Consider the following 20,420-nt stretch of genomic DNA (forward strand, 5'->3'; position numbering starts at 1 on the left):
CTCCTGTTTAACCACATGCCCCCCAAACGTTTGTGGATTACATTCACTCATCTTCACTCAGATTTAGTCAAAATAGCTTTGGATGGAGGATCAGTATGGGCATCATGCTCTGACACATTTAGAGGAGAATAACTTGGAAACTGGTAATCAAAATGGAAATAAATATCTGCAAAACAACAATACAACTTGCTCCCCTGACAGCCAAAGGATGCTCTGGCCACTCAGGCCAGACTGGTCAGAGCGTCCCCCTCCCATGCCATAGATCATGAATCGTATCGAGTGGGAGGAGTCAAACACACAACACAATGCAGAGCAGAGCAAGCTGCTACGGAAACATAGTCTGGGATTGGACCACGCACTTTGAACCCCTCTAGAAGATAACCAAACTGCTTTTTTAGGTTCTTTAAACAACCCCAAAACACAACTAGGATGTTGCCAAAAAAGTAAGAACTGGCTTCAAGCCAGATAGTCCAAATAACATTAAAAAATGGCAGCAAATAAATTATGTTTTGTTAATATTCCATTATTTGTGTCTATGATGCAACCTTTGAACATTTTAATGGAACACTGTCATTTGGTGGCCATTTTGGATTCCATATTCATATTTTGGGAATGTCCTGCTTGTGTTTTGGGGTTGTCTCGGTTACAACCCCTGGCAAAAATTATGGAATCACCGGCCTCGGAGGATGTTCATTCAGTTGTTTAATTTTGTAGAAAAAAAGCAGATCACAGACATGACACAAAACTAAAGTCATTTCAAATGGCAACTTTCTGGCTTTAAGAAACACTATAGGAAATCAGGAAAAATAATTGTGACAGTCAGTAACAGTTACTTTTTTAGACCAAGCAGAGGGAAAAAAATATGGAATTACTCAATTCTGAGGAAAAAATTATGGAATCATGAAAAACAAAAGAACGCTCCAACACATCACTAGTATTTTGTTGCACCACCTCTGGCTTTTATAACAGCTTGCAGTCTCTGAGGCATGGACTTAATGAGTGACAAACAGTACTTTTCATCAATCTGGCTCCAGCTTTCTCTGATTGCTGTTGCCAGATCAGCTTTGCGGGTTGGAGCCTTGTCATGGACCATTTTCTTCAACTTCCACCAAAGATTTTCAATTGGATTAAGATCCAGACTATTTGCAGGCTATGACATTGACCCTATGTGTCTTTTTGCAAGGAATGTTTTTACAGTTTTTGCTCTATGGCAAGATGCATTATCATCTTGAAAAATTATTTCATCATCCCCAAACATCCTTTCAATTGATGGGATAAGAAAAGTGTCCAAAAAATCAATGGAAACTTGTGCATTTATTGATGATGTAATAACAGGCATCTCCCCAGTGCCTTTACCTGACATGCAGCCCCATATCATCAATGACTGTGGAAAATTACATGTTCTCTTCAGGCAGTCAACTTTATAAATCTCATTGGAACGGCACCAAACAAAAGTTCCAGCATCATCACCTTGCCCAATGCAGATTCGAGATTCATCACTGAATATGACTTTCATCCAGTCATCCACAGTCCACGAATGCTTTTCCTTAGCCCATTGTAACCTTGTTTTTTTCTGTTTAGGTGTTAATGATGGCTTTTGTTTAGCTTTTCTGTATGTAAATCCCATTTCATCTGCTTTTTTTCTACAAAATTAAACAACTGAATGAACATCCTCTGAGGCCGGTGATTCCATAATTTTTGACAGGGGTTGTATATAAAAAGCTGGCAAAGTGTAGTTCTGGGGCAGAGCGGCTGCATTGTGATTTTTGCTCAGGATGTACACACTTACAGTATATTGTAATGTATTTTTGTACTTTATGTGTGTTTAATGTACCATTATGGACGTTGTAGTTTGATCTACATATGGATCTGCTCGTCAGCAGCTGTCTGAAAGGACAGCTGTTGATAAAATCAGGGCGTATGTAATGTTCCTGTCGTCTCCTTAGATACTCTGCATGATACAAAACCATGGAAGAAGAACCAGGTCATGAAAATAAAAGGTAAACACACATTTCTGAACATTGTACAAATTCATTTGGTCTCACCTAGGTATGTTCTCAGTCAGTATATTTTTGTATCCCGCAGATCCACAGCGCATATTTCGTTTTCCCAGGGGGCACCTGGAAGACCATTGTCTCCGGTTGCAGGAGGAGAACAGCATGCTCAGACAGCACGCACGTGTGCAGGAGCAGAAGCTACGCAGGTGACAGGTCAACATGTCGCAGTCACACCTCTGCAACGTTTGGCCATTCGGTGAGAAATGGGTACGTGTCACGAACACGTGTAAACTGTGTAACCTGTCCCAACACCCCAGGATGTGCACCAGACTGATGCGTCTGCGACAAGCCAGTCCTGGATCAGGTGGAGCTAAAGACAGGGAAATGGAGGACACCATTGAGGAGCTGGAAGCCCACGTGTCCAAGCTCGAGAGCCAAAAGGAAATGCTGCAAAACAAACTTAGCCTGGCTAAGCAGCACATTGTGGACCTGGGAGGACGCACACACTGCAAGATTTGCAAAGGTGTGTGTGTGTGTGTGTGTGTGTGTGTGTGTGTGTGTGTTTGCTGCTGTCATGATGCCACAGTTAGTTGAGATATGAAATGAGATATACTTTATTGATCTCACAGTGGAGAAATTATGTTTACACTCCAGTTACCTCAGACAACAATTAGTCCACAATTATTACTTGTTTACCGTAATAATGGCACACATCAGAATTAAAGACAGCACATACACATTTGACATTGTTTATGTGCACTAAGTTTGAAGAAGTCCGTTATCCGAATTGAGGCAAGTGGGTGAAGGCCACGCAGCAACCCTGAGATGCGCCGCCATCAACTTGGGGGGAAGAACGGGGGCTGCAGCTACAACTGCACCACCCCCGCCAAAGGGGAAAGGAGTGACGTTAGCAGGCACCGGAGAGGGGAGTGTTGATGGGGGATAGGAGGCAGGTGGGGAGAGGGAATGGAGCATGCTTCAGTCCTGTGAGAAGCAGTTTATTGTCTTTGTGAGTTGAGATAAGAAACAGCCAATGTTCCCCTGGCCGAAAACAATTCCTCTGGAGGAAAGCAGTCGGGCAATTTGACCTTCAGGCTTGATAAGCCTGTAATGTTATGGTTTGAGCAGTGAAAAGCACTTTTTAACAGTTCCACTTGCACAACCAAATCCCAATTATGAATTAAGAATATTCACCGGCCTCTGAAATCTTCAACTTCAACTGCAAGGCACGCATTTGCTCCAAGAGGTCATCCAATTTGCGTCTGAGTTCAAGAGTCATCGCAGCCTTGCCAACCTCGTTAATCATCACGGACAAGCGAGGGGCTGTGGTTCTTGATGCTGCCGTCTTGCCAATTTTAAGGTAGATCAGGGCAGCACATAAGCCAAAAAGTACCAGCCCTGCTACCATAAGACTAAAAATGAATAAATCCTCGACATCCTCAACGGAGAAAGGTGCCAAGCATGCCACAGTCAGTTGTAGGTAGTATTCAATTTTGACGGTCAAAAATGTAAATCTCTTCTGTGTCCTGATAAATGACCTTTATTTCAGTTGTGAGGAATCATAATTTGAAATTAGTGCCGTTATTTATAGCTTACAATTTGAAATATTCAAATTGCCATTTCGAATATGCCACAATTTAATTAAATCCACTAAAGTGACATTGACACAGGGAGAATAAACACAAATTCAAACCCCTGGGCACCAACCACTATTCCAAACCGGAGTTGGCCACGCCCAAATGAACTTGTAATACACACTTTGGACATTGTCAAGATAGGGCCTTCATAGTTTTCTTTCTGAACTAGACATGTGCAAATAATGAATTATATTTCTATGTTAATGGTGTTTTAAGCACATTCTATAACTTAATTCTATGTCTACTAAAATCAGTTAATATATTTATAAGTTAAAACTAATTTTTTCTTCATTTGAATCATTTTAAATGATTCTTCTATTGATGCACTTTCTAACAATCACTTTGAAATTGCTGTACAAATACTGTTATTGTGATCCTAATTATAGTTCTCCCAAGTCATCTCATAATTGCTGACTAAATGATTCACATTGCAGTGCATTTATGACACATTAAATGCATTTGTCGATATACCTCGAATATAATTATGTGCAAGCGTTTATATGCTAAAATGGTGTGCAGTCAGACTAGAGCGTAATGCTGTTTTGCAAGTTATGCAAGTCTACTTTTTAGAAAGGAAAAAAATACTCATCTTTTGGTTGTTAGGTAAAAGTATGGAAGGAGAGGGCGGGGTTAGAAGGGCGCCCCAAACAGCGCCGCCGCAATGCAGCTCTACACTGGAAGACACCAGAACAGAAATGGAAAAACTGTAAGTGGCAACTGTTTCGTGCAAGTCAAACTGAAACTTCGTTAATTGGCGATCTGACACTCGCACGCTGTCCTTTTCCACTCCGCTGTCTTAAATACAATCTCTCAGTTAACCAAAACCTTCACAATAAAACACACGGGAGGAGTGATGCATAATCTTCGCATGCTCATAATACTGCACTGCAGAGTGTGACAGTTATTTCAAAATACAGGAGGAGTACTATCAAGAACTATACACCAGACTTTATTAATCCAGCCTGATTAGTGGCAGATATCCACTGAATATTTTTTAGTTTTTTGTGTATAGTGATGTGTTATTTCATGATCTCAGCGTGACCATTTGATTACAAATTATTTTGTGATTAATATGAGCTTTGTGTCGACTTGCAGTCCTGTTGGTTGCAGAAATACCTGGGAAATAGCCGAGCAGTCTTTGCGTACCTTGACCTTTGACCGATATGCTCTCAATGATAATCATCCAGACACATTCACCCAAGTAACACTCCTTCCTTGTGTGGTAAAATTTACTCACCTCTTTCTGAGTTAATGTGTACACACACACACACACAGGCACACAACATAAATACAGTATCTTGCATTCTAGTGTTACTGCAGGGTACAAAACAAGTTTATTTCAGTTTCATCTATTTCAAAATTAGATGCTTTTAAAGTGAAAATTCTAATGTACATGTTATATGTACTTGGGGTAGTTTTGGGAAAGTATGGGTTTATATGACAGTAGATACTTGATGTTCAACATGAAAAGAACCAGTTGCCCAAATATAGGATGGTATTTTTTTTTTCTTTAAAACACATCTGAAAAATATGAAGTCATCTTAAGATCTAGGTTGTTTTACATTTGGGCCAATATGGTGCTTCAAAAACATTTGTACTATTGAATATACTTTTATCTGGTATATGTGTATACTTCAGAAAAGTATACTAGCTTTATATTTTTTACATGTAATTAGATTTTCAGTTGAAAGACAAAGTGTTTAAGATTACACTAAAAGTGAAATAATACTAATAAATATAATGGTTACTAATTAATTGTGTTTAATTAATGTATACTATGAAGTCAACTTCTATTATTTATCCTGAACTGGTATTAAACTATTCTAAAATAGTTTATGTATTTTTTTTTCACAATGATATCCATATTCATACTTGATGCTCAGTATTTTATATAAAGGAATAATTTTTTGAACGTGTGTCATCTTCTTTCTTTTTGGCCTTTTTTGCCATATTCTCATTCTCTTTTTCTTGACCTTGGACACATTTTTCTCCCGAACTCCCATTCTGCACTTTGAACCTTCTGCACCGCGTCCACCCGTCCTCCTGCGCCACCTGCACATGTCCTCAGTGTGACAGACGGTCAACAGACGAGGGTGGCGGAGCTGGAGCTGACTGTCAAAGCCCTTGGAGAAACACTGAAAGAAAGAGAGCGAGAAATGGAAGGAACTGTGAGGGAGATGAGAAGGCAACAGGTTGACGGACACAGGTGGAAATACATCTGCAAATATTACTCTACTATGGTAGGGTTACACTGGTCAAACATTATTTGTGCAGGTATACTTTTAAATGAGCATAATTGAATAATGGTACATAATTCAAGTGCAATTAAAACTCACCCATGTCTGTTGAATGTAAAGCACTGCGCAAAGGTTGGTTAAATTTTTTTTAATTGCATATAATAATAACCTGATTGAAAACATTTTATTTTCAGAATAACTATCAGAGAGAATGTTGATCTGATCCATCTGCAAAAGCAGCTTTCAGAAAAGAGCATTGCCCTGAGGGTGTCCCAGGAGAAGTTCAACGCCCTCCAGCAGGTCAAACGCATTCCCTGTTGCTGCTGCTTCTTCTTCTGCTTTTTTTTTTTTTTTTTTTTTTTTTTTTTTTTTTTTACATATTCTGTGCAGCTGTAATGTTTGCTTGACTTTTTTCTGCAGGCGTATGAAAATCAGCTGCAGGAGGTAAAAGTCAGGAGAAAGCACACATCACCATTGCAAAGATTGGGCTGTGTGATTAATCACAGCTCCTTCGTTTCCTCCCCAGAGTCAGAGGTCACTGAGGGAGAGTCAAGGAGCTCTGCTGGAGAAGGTGGAGGAGCTCACTGAAGAACTGAAGCAGGAGAGACAGCGGGTGCTGGTGCTGGAGGGACGGCTGAGCACCACCGCTGTGTCCGTGCAGACACAGGAGAAGGTGTGGAACCTTTCTGCACACATTTTACACACTCAAAAGCAGCGACACCGTGTGATCAATAACAACACTTGAGACTTATATCATAGGTATCCCCCAGAGGACTAAAATACTTACTACTATTTTAGGGTTGTTTGTTGCATATATTTGCATATTGATTAAAATTTAAGTTATTTCCTTTGTACACATAATTCATTAACAGTATATGTGGACACTTGAATCTTACAGTATAGGTACCCCGGAGAAGTAGAAGAGCTGCTTACATTTTGGGGTTGTTTTTTGCATATTTTTACACATGAATGCAAATATTTCCTTTGGACACATAACTCATTAACAGTATATGTGGACACTTGAATCTTACACTATAGGTAACCCCGGAGAAGTAGAAGACCTGCTTAAATTTTAGGGTTGTTTTTTGCACATTTTTACACATGAAGGCAAATTATTTCCTTTGGACACATAACTCATTAACAGTGCATGTGGGTACATGATACTTTCACCACAGGTACCATAGAGAACTAAAAGAGCTCCTTAGGGTTGTTTGTTGCAAATGTTTGTATATAAATGCAAATACTGTAAAATTAACAGTTTATGAACTCATTAACAGTATATGACAGACACTTGATGCTTACACCATAGATTTCCCCAAAGAACTAGAAGACCTGCTGAAATTTCAGTGTTGTATGTTGCATATATTTGCATATTAATGTAAATGACACAACCCTAAATTTAAGCAGGTCTTTAGTCCTCTGGGGTACCTATGATAGAAGTCTCAAGTGCTGTTATTTCCTTTGTACAGATAACTCATTAACAGTATTTGTGGACACTTGATACTTACCCCATATTTTACCACAGAGAAGTAAAAGAGGTGCCTTACGAAGCATTAGTTAAAGTTACCTAACATTCAGAAACTCGGATAAGGCAAATTTTAGCTGGACCATGAACTTAAATTTGCCATTGGAATGATGAGAAAGACAGACAAGATGTTAAACTAACACAAAGAAATATTATGGTCCATGATAGGTTGTCTGAAAACATGTTACAAGAATATGAATGAATATGAGAACATTAATAAATATTGCAAGATTGTAATACACATTTACAGCAATTATAGGCAAGCAGGACACCAAAATGTTTCAAACTGTTGCCTTTACCTCTTTTGGAGGGGTCCAACTCTTCAACTCTTAATTAGGGGTCGTCGTCACCCCCATAACCTGAACCATACTCCCTGTTGAGTTGATGTGTTATTTCAATTTTAGAGTTTGAATGAAATATCTGCATATTATTGGCAAATACATTTGTGAACATCATAATGCATTTTCTATACATGGTAGATATTTCACAAATATGAGAACATACAGAAATGTGGTAACACCTCTCTCAGCTCCAGGACAGAATCTCAGACCTGGAGGGAGAGAGGGACCTTCTAAAAGAAAACTACAACACTCTACTGGAGAGGTAAGGGCTCCAAAACAAACCAATAAGATAGAATGAATATCTTTAAAATTCCACTATAGTTGAAACAAGATCACAGTACCATTTGGTATTTTGTCATTTACCCATAATGTAATGTGGCATCACACATGATCTGTATGAAAATGCAAACCAGATTTAAATACAATTATCAGGATATATAAAATTTTAATAGGCCAATATTGGCAATGCAAATTATGACTGCAATGTCTTACAGCATTGTCTTTATTTCTTTCCATGTTTCGGCTTTTCTAGTACCTTTTCTGTCCAAAGAATCCCCAATGGCCAGTTGTGCAAGGACAGTGGACCCTACCAACAGAGGGGGAATGGAAGAGAACAAAATTGTCAGATGGACATCCAGAGACTGGAGGAAATGTTGAAAGTGGAGAGGGAGGAAAGACGCAAGGTGGAACAGCAGGAGGCAAACCTGAGACAAGAGATGGATCTACTTGAGAAGGAGAGGAAGCGAGAAAGCGGTAGGAGTCCCAGGTTGTTGTTTTTTTTTTTGTTTTTTTTTTTGTTTTTCATAATTTAGATTTTGACAAATTGAGCAAATGTAAATTTACCAACCAACCAAACAAAAACTAATATATGTTGTATCACTACCCATCTATCCATTCTCAGGATTAGCATGACATTGCAGTAAGCGGCCATTTTGGATCTGATGACAACAAATAGTGCTGGTCAGAGATTTAAAACAAGATACCAGTTTTATGTACGTGATTACCAACCTTGTAGGTACATTTGATCTTGTTTGTGGCCAGGATGTTGTATAACGACTTTGACAAACTGCTCGCTAAAGATACACTCAGGTCCATAAGCATTTGGAAAGGGACATGATTTTGTCCCCCACCACAATGAAGTTAAAATGACACAAACAAAATATATGTGTCCGATAAAAAAAAATATTATTATTGCTAAACTTTTAGCCGTCTGAAAATCAATACACAAATATTCCTGCTGCAACAAAACACACCAAGGCCAATTTAAAACTCATGCTCTCTGAACAATACAACCAACCATGATAATATGTACTACAATAGCCCCCCAGTGGCGTAGCTGTTGTGCTAGGATGCTAAACAGCCCCAATTTAGAGTTTAAAATCCATTATCAAATCAAAATTTATGATAAAACTGTGGAAAAAATGGAAACGCTTAAACTCGATAGCTTGTGCTTTGTTTTTATGTTTTGGGTTTGTTTTTATTTACTTGTTTGACAAACAAGATCATCTACAAAAGGAGATCCTCCAACACCGAGAGCAGGTTTCTTCTCTGCAGCAGCAACTGGACTCTGTCACAGAGGTACGACACAAAGAATTAACCAAATTTAATCATGTTAAAATGAAAGGCAGTTTGTCAGCCTTTCTGTAATCTCTTTTTTTAGGCTTTTGATATGAGTGTTGAGGATCTGAGTGAAACCCTTCTGCAGATAAAGGTCTGGACTACCATAAGACTTCATTGCATATTCATGCATTGCTTCAGCTTTATGCAACTGCTTCATTATGGGGGTTTTTCCACGCTCTTCCGCCAATTACAGGCATTCAGGCTGCAGCAGGAGAGTAGGGAGAGACTACGATTTCTCTCTGCTGACGGGAAGGTGGACAACTCATCTCCAGATCTGGAAAACACTCAGGCATCGCTGGCTGAGATGGTGCTGGAATTACAGAAGACCAGAAACCTTTTGCTGCTGGAGCACCGAATCAGTGAAGACCTGCGAGTACGCCAACGAATTTACGTCAAGCACTGAATTGCATCTTTTGATAGTTCGTTCTAATTCAGTTTCCTCCTCAAGGAAGAACTGAAAACAGTTACCTGGAAGTTGAAGCGAGAGAGGGAGGAGAGCGGGAAAAGGATGGCAGAGAAAGACAAGCTTTTGTCAAAAAGAGCTCTTGAGATTAACACTTTGCAAAGTACGGACAATATGTTTACTCGTGTAATTACGTAAAGCATTTACAAGCTGAACAATGGAATTTTCATCCAGCCACCCTTTTTTTTTCTATTTATACTCAACAGCCAAGTTGCAAGACCTAGCATACAGACCGATTAACTATAAACGGACCATACCAATGCAGTACATCTGGTCCGGTGGAGGTCAGGACGTGGCAGAACCCACTGATGACGACATGACTTTTTCACAGCTGAGAGCTGGAGAATCGCTGTTGGAGATCCACCTTAAGGTTCGAGACAAAGCAGACACTTGATCTCCAAGTTTTCAAAATGTAACCGCTCCTTAAATTAGCATGTTGCTTTTTGTACTTCAAGGCAGCCACGTTCACCCCAGTAGGTCTCAGGGCTATGGGCTGCATCTGTTCACAAGATGCTGGAAGCAAAGACCTTGTGACTTTTTGCACTTACACCCTCCTTGATTTTGAGGTGCACTCCACTCCTCTCGCGTCAGGCTGTCAACCTAGCTACAGTTTCACATCCCGCTACGTTCTGACAGCCAGCGATGTGGCCAGGCTGGGAGGTCAGGGGTCAGGGCTCCATGTGGAACTCCACCAGGCCTCAGGAGGGGTCAGCTTTGTGACCCACGGGAGTGGGATGATGTCACTTATGCCTGCAATTGAGAAGAGAGGACAATGCATCAATGGAAGTGTCAAAATCATAGGTGAGACATTTTTACAGCTAGCTTTTTTTCAGATAAGTGAGGGGATAGATACACAAACATTACTACGTCACTGGATATGTCTCTGACTTGATTTATATAAATAATTAAGAAATGAAAACAATATGGTAGTCTGTAGTAAATGTGTTCTCAAAAACTGAATTACTGTGAGGGAAGCCACCAAGACACACCCTGAAGGAGGTGTATATCAGCTTCTGTGGCTGTGATTAGAAAAGTGGGAATTGTCAACTTTTGCGTTTTCTGTCATCACTCTCAAATCACTTCCCAGTCACAGCTAATGCTTTGAGTTTTTTTTTAACTCCAATAACTTTTAGGGTTGTTGTCCAATCTTAACAAAAATTAAGTATATACTGGCCCAGCCTATACAGGACCATCACGTCTAATATGAGACATATCTGTTGAAGGGCGGCTGAGATTCATGCTGGAAACATAAGTTGTGAGCACACTGTTGGGCCGGTATTGCTACTGCTGTTGCTCTGTTGTGGCGTCATGGTGTGCTGCCTATATGCTTGTGGTCCAGTCTTGTCCAAATTAAAGTACGGAAGATCCCACGAGATGGCTGAGTGGCAGCTATGGCAGCTTCACAAATTTTTGCATCCCTCTCCCAAAGGTTCAGTGGGTGAAATGATTGGTGTTGTGGATTTCTGGGCACGTCTGTTCCCACCTGCAGACCCCCTGGTCACTGTAGTGGAGAGAAAAGTGGACAGGACAACCATGAAACAGAGCAGTCATGTGCCGATTTCTCTCGGGTGGCAGGACAATGGACATGAGGTAATAATAATAAATAACAGATGGAGTAACCTTCATCTCATTCTACATTGTAGGTTTTCATTTTTGATAAGTGTCAACTGTCCTTTGTATAACAAACCTATTTTAGCATTACCCATCAGAATCCTGCTGGGCCTCCCCAAAGCAATTGTACAATCTGTCAGAGATCATTTCAAGTTATTATTCACAGGATGCCTCTGACTTGTGTATGTTTTTGTGACATGATTTACAGCAAAGGATTCATGACTACGGTGGAGGGATACCAAATGAACTGGTGGTCGTGTTGGAGCGTTGCATGAGCCTGAGTTCACGCTATCCAGGACTACTTCCTGATGCCTACCTGACTTACAGATTGTACGACCTGCCACCTCATGTTTCCCAAACAATCCATTCCAGTGCCAACCCGGTATTCAACGATGCCACCAGCTACCTACTGGCGATAACAACGGATGTGCTGCACTACCTGAGGTATATTAGCCTAGCAAACAGACATTTCTGCTAATGTACTTGTTATACCTGATTCTTAGCCCCACCATGGAGATTATGTGAACCCTGGCGTAACTTTGTCTGTTTAGCAAAGAGTTTGCAAAAGTTATGAATTATTTCTCATGATGGTGGGGTGGACTATGGGTCAAGGAAGGGAGACATACTACAAAATGGACAGTGGGACCAATAAAGAAGATGGGTAAATCTGACAGAGAAGAGCAGATTTATGGAAAGATATTGTTCTGTCGTATTTTAATTTAATGACAGTAAAACCTTCAACCCTATATGATAAGTCTGGTGATTTATCTGTGTGTGCCGTATCCCCCATGCTGCGCTAAATTATTAATCCTAATCATGCTTTTTGATAGGTCAGATAGAATAGTCAAACCACAGTGGACTTTGTAGTTGTTTCTTTACTGTTCTCAGCTGTAAGTTTTTATTGTTCCATTATCTGTAATAAACAATTATCTGGGTAGGAAGGAAGAAGTACGTGGTGGCAATGCTTAGCCCCAGATTCCGTGGCTTCATGGTACGCCAGTCTGGCAAAGGTTTTTTCCCTAGCAAAGCCTGGTACCAATTATAAATAAATAGATATAAATAGATTTGTGGACTGGGACAGTGCAGATGAAATCCCTGTCAAAAAGATCTTCATATTGATTTTATCAACTCTAGAGTCATATAATTCAAAGTATGATTATGATATTTAACCACACGTTCACCCAGGTCCAGCAGTTTGTGGGTGTACGTGATTGACGACAGTGATGACCAGATACCACTAGCCTACCTGGCCAAGACCCCAATACCACTCCGAGCCCTCGCTACAGGACGTGAGATCAGAGGTAGGACAGAAAATACAAATAGGTTAAAACATACATTTATAGTAGTTAAATGTATTTAATCTTAAAATAAGAACTTTCTAAGATAGTGGAGTATTTAGAACACATCAGACTGCATTCTACTAAAATATTGTCTGTTTTACATTTAGCATTACCTTAGTGTTAGAAATGACCCAATTAGAAAATGTTTTAATCAGCGGACTTGTGTCCCACCAGGTGACTATGTCCTGAGGGATCCAGCTGGTGGACCTCGGGGTATGGTCAGAGTGATTATAAAATGGAAATACCCTTTCCAACCACCACCAGATGAACTAATGGGTCAGGGAAGAGGTTTGGAAACGCGAGAAAGGATAATGGAAAGCCGTGAGATGATGGAGAGGCAAGAGGACATGGAAGCAACACAGAGGCCTGTGGCCAAGCCCAGAATAAAGGTGAAATTATTGAACGATGATGGAAATTAATGTTCTGGTGAATGTATCCTAAATTAGAAAAGGCAATAGTTGAACCAACTTAATTGAATTGTTTCAACTGGTAACACCTGAATGAATTAAGTACTTTAAAACTAACTTAATTTCAAAGAACTTAAGTTTGTAAGTTAGATCAACTCTAACTTGCTAACTTAATTTCAAAGAACTTAATTAATTGAGGTATTACCAATTGAAACAAATTATTAAGTTGTCTCTTTATCAGTCTAAGGAAAGTAAAAGGAAGCAGGTGACTCAGGTATCTCAAAAAAGCCATGTATTACCAACGTGTGTCAATTTTACTGAGTTAGTTGCAAATATCAGTTTGCAGAATCTTGATGTATGTGTTAAAGGGTACAGTTTTTTTTTTTAAATACCAGTTGTTCAAAAATGTAACACTTATTCATGATTTTAACATAGAAATTGCTAAATGAACCAAGAGGAACCAAATTGGTCAAGAAGAAGGCTAAAGCTAAACTGCAGTTTTATGTAATTCAAAGTAATATATTCACAGATAAATGTTTTTCCCCCAATCACAAGGTCCATTTTATATTATATTTGATCTATTTACAGCCTCGGCCTCCACCTGTCAAACAGAAAAGCTCCCAGGATGTCCAGGCGGAGCTAAATACCTCAAGAAGAGCCCACAAGAGGTCGCCTGACCATCATCGGGCCGGAAAAAAACATGAAACCTGAACTAAGACTGAGTAAACTGTCTGGCCCGCCTGAGAGCGAGTAAGTTGCTGTTTATTAATAAAGTGAATCAAGGAAAGGATCTCCATGTTGTGAAAGTGTAGGAACACGGACCCACAACAGGGGGCGTAAAAGAACGGGCAATGGATAAGCCAAACAGTAACAATTTAATGTTGTAAATTGTGCACAACGGAATACAGACAGCAATCACTTTGGGCCTATAGTCAATTACACGTTGGGTGACGTGTGGGCAGGCTTGAGGATAGGAGACGCCCGTCCAGAACCGAGCCGGATCCCACACGGCCCTCACCGCCAACAGACCTGAAGAACACCGGAGCCGCCAAGTCCTGGGTCCCCAGGTGGTCACCTTCTCCAGCTGTCAGACCTGGTACTGCTGGCAGAGAACAGAAACAGCACAGGTGAGTGTGAGTACGCACACTCAGTAAACCCACAGTCTGTGTTCAGTAGGGAGGGAGAACCTCCACCTCCAGTACAGAATCACCCGTGCAGCTCCTGTCAGTCACTTCCCTGGAAGGAGTGAGAGGCGAAGACGTCGCGCTCACACAATCCACCAATCCAGCTTCAGACTGTATCCACAGGAAAAACGGCTGCACACAGAACAATGTTCAAACACTCAGATAATTACCGCAGAGAACGATTACCTCCAAGGTAGCGGATTTCTCGGCGGGGAGGTGGAGTTGCAGTCCGGCCTTTATGGTGCTGGTGTTGAGTAGTGGATGAGTGACAGCTGGTACGGATGATGAGTGACAGCTGTCACTCCCGGTCGCTCCGACGCCCTCTCGTGCTTGAAGCCCGCACTTCAAGCAGGGCGCCATCTTGTGGTGGTGGGCCAGCAGTACCTCCTCTTCAGCGGCCCACACAACAGGACCCCCCCCTCAACGGGCGCCTCCTGGCGCCCGACCAGGCTTGTCCGGGTGACGGGTGTAGAAGTTGGCCAGGAGGGCCGGGTCCAGGATGAAGCTCCTCTTCACCCAGGAGCGCTCTTCGGGTCCATAACCCTCCCAGTCCACCAGATACTGGAACCCCCGGCCCTTTCGACGGACGTCCAGGAGCCGGCGTACTGTCCACGCGGGCTCCCCGTCGATGATCCGGGCAGGAGGCGGCGCCGGTCCAGGGGCACACAGTGGTGAGGTATGGCAGGGCTTGAGTCTTGACACATGAAAAACGGGGTGTATCCGCAGTGAAGCTGGGAGCTTCAGCTTCACTGCGGCCGGACTGAGGACTTTGAGTATGGTAAAAGGTCCTATGTACCTGTCCTTTAGCTTCTGGGATTCCACCTGCAGGGGGATGTCCTTTGTGGATAGCCAAACCTCCTGCCCGGGCTGGTATGCAGGGGCCGGGGAATGCCGGCGGTCTGCATGGGTCTTAGCCCTCGTCCGGGCTCTGAGCAGGGCAGAGCGGGCAGTACGCCACACCCGATGGCACTTCCTCAGATGGGCCTGGACCGAGGGCACCCCGACCTCTCCCTCCACTAGCGGAAATAATGGGGGCTGGTACCCCAAACACACCTCAAACGGGGAGAGGCCGGTGGCAGATGAAACTTGGCTATTATGAGCGTACTCGATCCAGGCAAGATGGTCACTCCAGGCCGTCGGGTGCGCGGAGGTCACGCAGCGGAGGGCCTGCTCCAGTTCCTAGTTCGTCCGCTCTGCCTGCCCGTTCGTCTGGGGGTGGTACACAGATGAGAGACTTACGGTGGCCCCCAGTTCCCTGCAGAAACTCCTCCAGACCTGGGAGGAGAACTGAGGACCACGATCCGAGACAATGTCCGATGGAATCCCATGCAGACGCACGACATGGTGAACCAGGAGGTCTGCAGTCTCCTGGGCCGTCGGGAGCTTCGGGAGGGCCACGAAGTGGGCCACCTTGGAGAACCGGTCCACTATCGTGAGGATGGTAGTCATGCCCTGGGACGGCGGGAGGCCCGTGACAAAGTCCAGGCCGATGTGAGACCAGGGGCGATGAGGCACGGGCAGAGGCTGGAGGAGGCCTTGTGGTGGTCAGCTTTGCCCCTGGCACAGGTGGTGCAGGCCTGGACATATTCCTGGATGTCGGCTTCCAGAGATGCCCACCAGAAGCGCTGCCGGACCACTGCCACGGTCCTTCGCACCCCTGGATGACAGGAGAGCTTGGAACTGTGACAGAAGTCTAGGACCGCAGCCCTGGCCTCTGGTGGGACGTACATTTTGTCCTTCGGACCTGTCCCCGGGTCCGGGCTCCGTGTCAGGGCCTCCCGGACGGTCTTCCCCACGTCCCAGGTGAGGGTGGCCACGACAGTGGACTCGGGGATGATGGTTTCCGTCGGGTCTGACAGCTCGGTCTTGACCTCCTCTTCATGCACCCAGGACAGGGCGTCAGATCGTTGGTTTTTCGTACCGGGGCGGTAGGTGATCCGGAAGTCAAAACGCCCGAAGAACAGCGACCAGCGGGCTTGCCTGGGGTTCAGACGCCTGGTGGTCCGAATGTACTCCAGGTTCCGATGGTCCGTGAATACTGTAAATGGTACCGATGCTCCCTCCAACAGGTGTCTCCACTCCTCCAGAGCCTCCTTCACCGCAAGAAGTTCCCTATTGCTGACGTCATAGTTCCTTTCAGCCGGGGTCAACCTGCGGGAAAAGTAGGCACATGGATGGAGAACCTTGTCGGACTCCCCGCTCTGGGATAGCACGGCTCCTGTCCCTGAGTCAGAGGCGTCCACTTCAACTACAAACTGGCGATTGGGATCGGGCTGCACCAGAACCGGTACAGTCGAGAACCGGCGTTTCAACTCCGTAAACGCGGCTTCGCACCAATCCGACCAGGTGAAGGGGACTTTTGTGGAGGTCAGGGCTGTCAGGGGGCTAACTACCTGACTGTAGCCCTTGATGAACCTCCGGTAGAAATTTGCAAAACCGAGGAACTGTTGCAGTTTCCTACGGTTTGTTGGTTGGGGCCAATCTCTCACCGCCGCAACCTTGGCCGGATCAGGGGCGACGGAGTTGGAGGAGATTATGAACCCCAGGAAGGACAAAGAAGTGCGGTGGAACTCGCACTTCTCGCCCTTCACAAACAGCCGGTTCTCCAACAACCGCTGTAGGACCTGACGTACATGCTTGACATGGGTCTCAGGATCCGGAGAAAAGATGAGTATATTGTCTAGATATACAAAGACAAACCGATGCAGGAAGTTCCGCAAGACGTCATTAACCAACGCTTGGAACGTTGCGGGCGCGTTGGTGAGGCTGAACGGCATGACCAGGTACTCAAAGTGACCTAACGGGGTGTTAAATGCCGTCTTCCACTCGTCTCCCTCCCGGATCCGAACCAGGTGATAAGCATTCCTAAGATCCAATTTTGTGAAAATTTGGGCTCCATGCAAGGGCGTGAACACTGAATCCAACAGAGGTAACGGGTATCGGTTGCGAACCGTGATCTCGTTCAGCCCTCTGTAATCAATGCATGGATGGAGTCCGCTGTCCTCCTTGCCCACAAAAAAGAAACCAGCACCCATCGGTGAGGTGGAGTTCCGGATCAACCCAGCAGCTAACGAGTCCCGCATGTAGGTCTCCATTGATTCGCGTTCCGGACGTGAGAGGTTGTACAGCCTGCTGGACGGGTACTCAGCGCCCAGTATCAAATCAATGGCACAATCGTACGGACGGTGTGGGGGCAGCGTGAGTGCCAGATCCTTGCTGAAGACGTCAGCAAGGTCATGGTACTCAGCTGGCACCGCCGCCAGATTGGGGGGGACTAAAACCTCCTCCTTAGCTGTCACACCGGGTGGAACCAAGGATCCTAAACACTCCCGGTGGCAGGTTTCGCTCCACTGAACCACAACCCCAGACGGCCAGTCAATCCGGGGATTGTGTTTTAACACCCATGGAAAACCCAAAATCACTCGGGAGGTAGAAGGTGTTACATAAAATACAATCTCCTCCCTGTGATTCCCAGATACAACCAAAGTCACGGGCTGTGTCTGGTGTGTGATTAGTGGAAGAAGGGTGCCATCTAGTGCCCGCACCGACAATGGTGATGGTAAGGCCACTAGAGGGAGCCCAACCTCCTTTGCCCATCTGCTATCCAGCAGATTCCCCTCCGACCCCGTGTCCACCAGTGCTGGGGCGTGAAGGGTTAGATCCCCACTCAGGATCGTGACTGGGATACGTGCCGATTTTCGGGGTCTCCCCGCGTGGGTATTGTGACCCACCCTTAGCCCAGTCTCTAAGGACGAGTGCTGCTGTTTTGACCGTTTGGGGCATTCTCTCTGTGTGTGCTCGGTTGAGCTGCAGAGAAAACACTCTCCACGGATCAGCCTCCTTTTTCTCTGATCTGATCGCTTTTTGGCCCTGCTCGTCTCCATAGCAACGTCAGCAGGGGGAGCTGTCGTCACGTGGAGAGCCCTGGCTGTGGAGCGTGGGGAAGTCGGCTCCCTTTCGGACCCGGGAGGAAGAGGGACGGCTTGTGCCTGAACACGCCCTTCGTCTCGCTCCCGTCGGTGTGCTGTTAATCGGTTGTCTAACCGTATAACCAGGTCGATAAGCCCATCTAAATCCCGCGGCTCGTCCTTCGCCACCAGGTGCTCCTTAAGGACCAGCGACAGTCCGTTTACAAAGGCGGCGCGGAGCGCAACAGCATTCCAGCCGGCTCGCGCTGCCGCGATGCGGAAGTCGACTGCATACTTCGCTGCGCTTCGACACCCCTGTCTTATCGACAGCAGCACGCTTGAAGTGGTCTCGCCTCTATGAGGGTGGTCGAACACCTGTCGGAACTCCCTCACAAACTCAGTGTAAATCGTTAGGAGCCGTGAATTCTGCTCCCAGAGCACCGTAGCCCAGGCGTGTGCCTCTCCTCGAAGCAAATTTATAACGTAACCACCCAGCTAGCGTCTGACGCGTACATGACGGGACGCTGTGAAAAGACGAGCGAGCACTGCACCAAGAAGTCCGCGCACGTCTCCACACAGCCTCCGTACGGCTCCGGAGGGCTTATGTATGCTTCAGGGGAAGGTGGGGGGGTTCGTTGAACGACAAGTGGAATGTCTGTCTCTGGCATTCGGTCAGCAGGAGGAGGTGCTGCAGCAGCGCCCTGAGCATGCGCTTCCACCTGGGCGGTGAGAGCCTCCATCCTTCGATTGAGAATAATGCTCTGCTCGGTAACTAAGTCCAACCGAGCAGTAAAAGTGCTGCAGCTCACCTAACACGGCTCCTGCTGGCGCCTGTGCACCTCGCTCTTCCATTGGCCGTTCAAGCGATGGTTGACGCCCCTCGGGATCCATGACGCTGGCCGAGAAATCCTGTTGTGAAAGTGTAGGAACACGGACCCGCAACAAGGGGCGTAAAAGAACGGGCAATGGATAAGCCAAACAGTAACAATTTAATGTTGTAAATTGTGCACAACGGAATACAGACAACAATCACTTTGGGCCTATAGTCAATTACACGTTGGGTGACGTGTGGGCAGGCTTGAGGATAGGAGACGCCCGTCCAGAACCGAGCCGGATCCCACACGGCCCTCACCGCCAACGGACCTGAAGAACACCGGAGCCGCCAAGTCCTGGGTCCCCAGGTGGTCACCGTCTCCAGCTGTCAGACCTGGTACTGCTGGCAGAGAACAGAAACAGCACAGGTGAGTTTGAGTACGCACACTCAGTAATCCCACAGACTGTGTTCAGTAGGGAGGGAGAACCTCCACCTCCAATACAGAATCACCCGTGCAGCTCCTGTCAGTCACTTCCCTGGAAGGAGTGAGAGGCGAAGACGTCGCGCTCACACAATCCACCAACCCAGCTTCAGACTGTATCCACAGGAAAAACGGCTGCACACAGAACAGTGTTCAAACACTCAGATAATTACCGCAGAGAACGATTACCTCCAAGGTAGCGGATTTCTCGGCAGGGAGGTGGAGTTGCAGTCCAGCCTTTATGGTGCTGGTGTTGAGTAGTGGATGAGTGACAGCTGGTACGGATGATGAGTGACAGCTGTCACTCCCGGTCGCTCCGACGCCCTCTCGTGCTTGAAGCCCGCACTTCAAGCAGGGCGCCATCTTGTGGTGGTGGGCCAGCAGTACCTCCTCTTCAGCGGCCCACACAACACTCCATACAGTAAGATGTCACAGATAGGAAATCAGGTTTGACTCTGGTTCTTCTGTAGTTCCTGGTCCATTTAAGTGATCTCATAATTTATCATGATTTTTAAAGGTGTTTATGAGGATTGGCTCACATTTTGGATTCTAAACAATGATTTAGATGCATTTAAGTCCAATTACAATTTGTGAGCAAATTAGGAATTTTTGATTTTTTTCTTCTCATTTCCAAACATCTTTGTTTACTGCTTTCAGTATTTGATTAATGCTGTGGGCGCATTTTAAATTAAGATTTTATTGAAATGAGAGGCGCTAGCTTGGTGCCTCAGTTGCTAATCATACAAAAATGTGTACTTTAAAATTACAAGACTAACTGGGTAGTCACCTCACCCAGTGAATACAAATGAGCTATTTACTCACAAACGTCTTCACCGGCTACATGCTAATCCACTT

At 44.8% G+C, this 20,420-nt stretch overlaps 1 protein-coding gene across 1 annotated transcript in view; it reads left to right on the plus strand.

Moving 5' to 3' along the window:
• rpgrip1 (RPGR interacting protein 1) overlaps positions 1–20,420 on the plus strand; it is a 31,783-nt gene that overhangs the window by 4,629 nt on the left and 6,734 nt on the right. Inside the window, exons 3-23 of the mRNA XM_034165050.1 lie at positions 1,947–2,000; positions 2,086–2,203; positions 2,315–2,520; positions 4,238–4,340; positions 5,703–5,840; positions 6,066–6,171; positions 6,292–6,315; positions 6,398–6,544; positions 7,926–7,999; positions 8,270–8,490; positions 9,239–9,315; positions 9,398–9,448; positions 9,551–9,730; positions 9,806–9,923; positions 10,027–10,190; positions 10,276–10,621; positions 11,250–11,410; positions 11,640–11,875; positions 12,617–12,732; positions 12,946–13,160; positions 13,767–13,879. Coding sequence (XP_034020941.1) covers positions 1,947–2,000; positions 2,086–2,203; positions 2,315–2,520; positions 4,238–4,340; positions 5,703–5,840; positions 6,066–6,171; positions 6,292–6,315; positions 6,398–6,544; positions 7,926–7,999; positions 8,270–8,490; positions 9,239–9,315; positions 9,398–9,448; positions 9,551–9,730; positions 9,806–9,923; positions 10,027–10,190; positions 10,276–10,621; positions 11,250–11,410; positions 11,640–11,875; positions 12,617–12,732; positions 12,946–13,160; positions 13,767–13,879 — 2,968 coding nt within the window. The remainder of the gene's footprint in view (positions 1–1,946; positions 2,001–2,085; positions 2,204–2,314; positions 2,521–4,237; positions 4,341–5,702; positions 5,841–6,065; positions 6,172–6,291; positions 6,316–6,397; positions 6,545–7,925; positions 8,000–8,269; positions 8,491–9,238; positions 9,316–9,397; positions 9,449–9,550; positions 9,731–9,805; positions 9,924–10,026; positions 10,191–10,275; positions 10,622–11,249; positions 11,411–11,639; positions 11,876–12,616; positions 12,733–12,945; positions 13,161–13,766; positions 13,880–20,420) is intronic.

The sequence above is a fragment of the Thalassophryne amazonica genome, chromosome 23, assembly GCF_902500255.1.
Source record: "Thalassophryne amazonica chromosome 23, fThaAma1.1, whole genome shotgun sequence".
In the NCBI taxonomy this organism is placed as follows: domain Eukaryota; kingdom Metazoa; phylum Chordata; class Actinopteri; order Batrachoidiformes; family Batrachoididae; genus Thalassophryne; species Thalassophryne amazonica.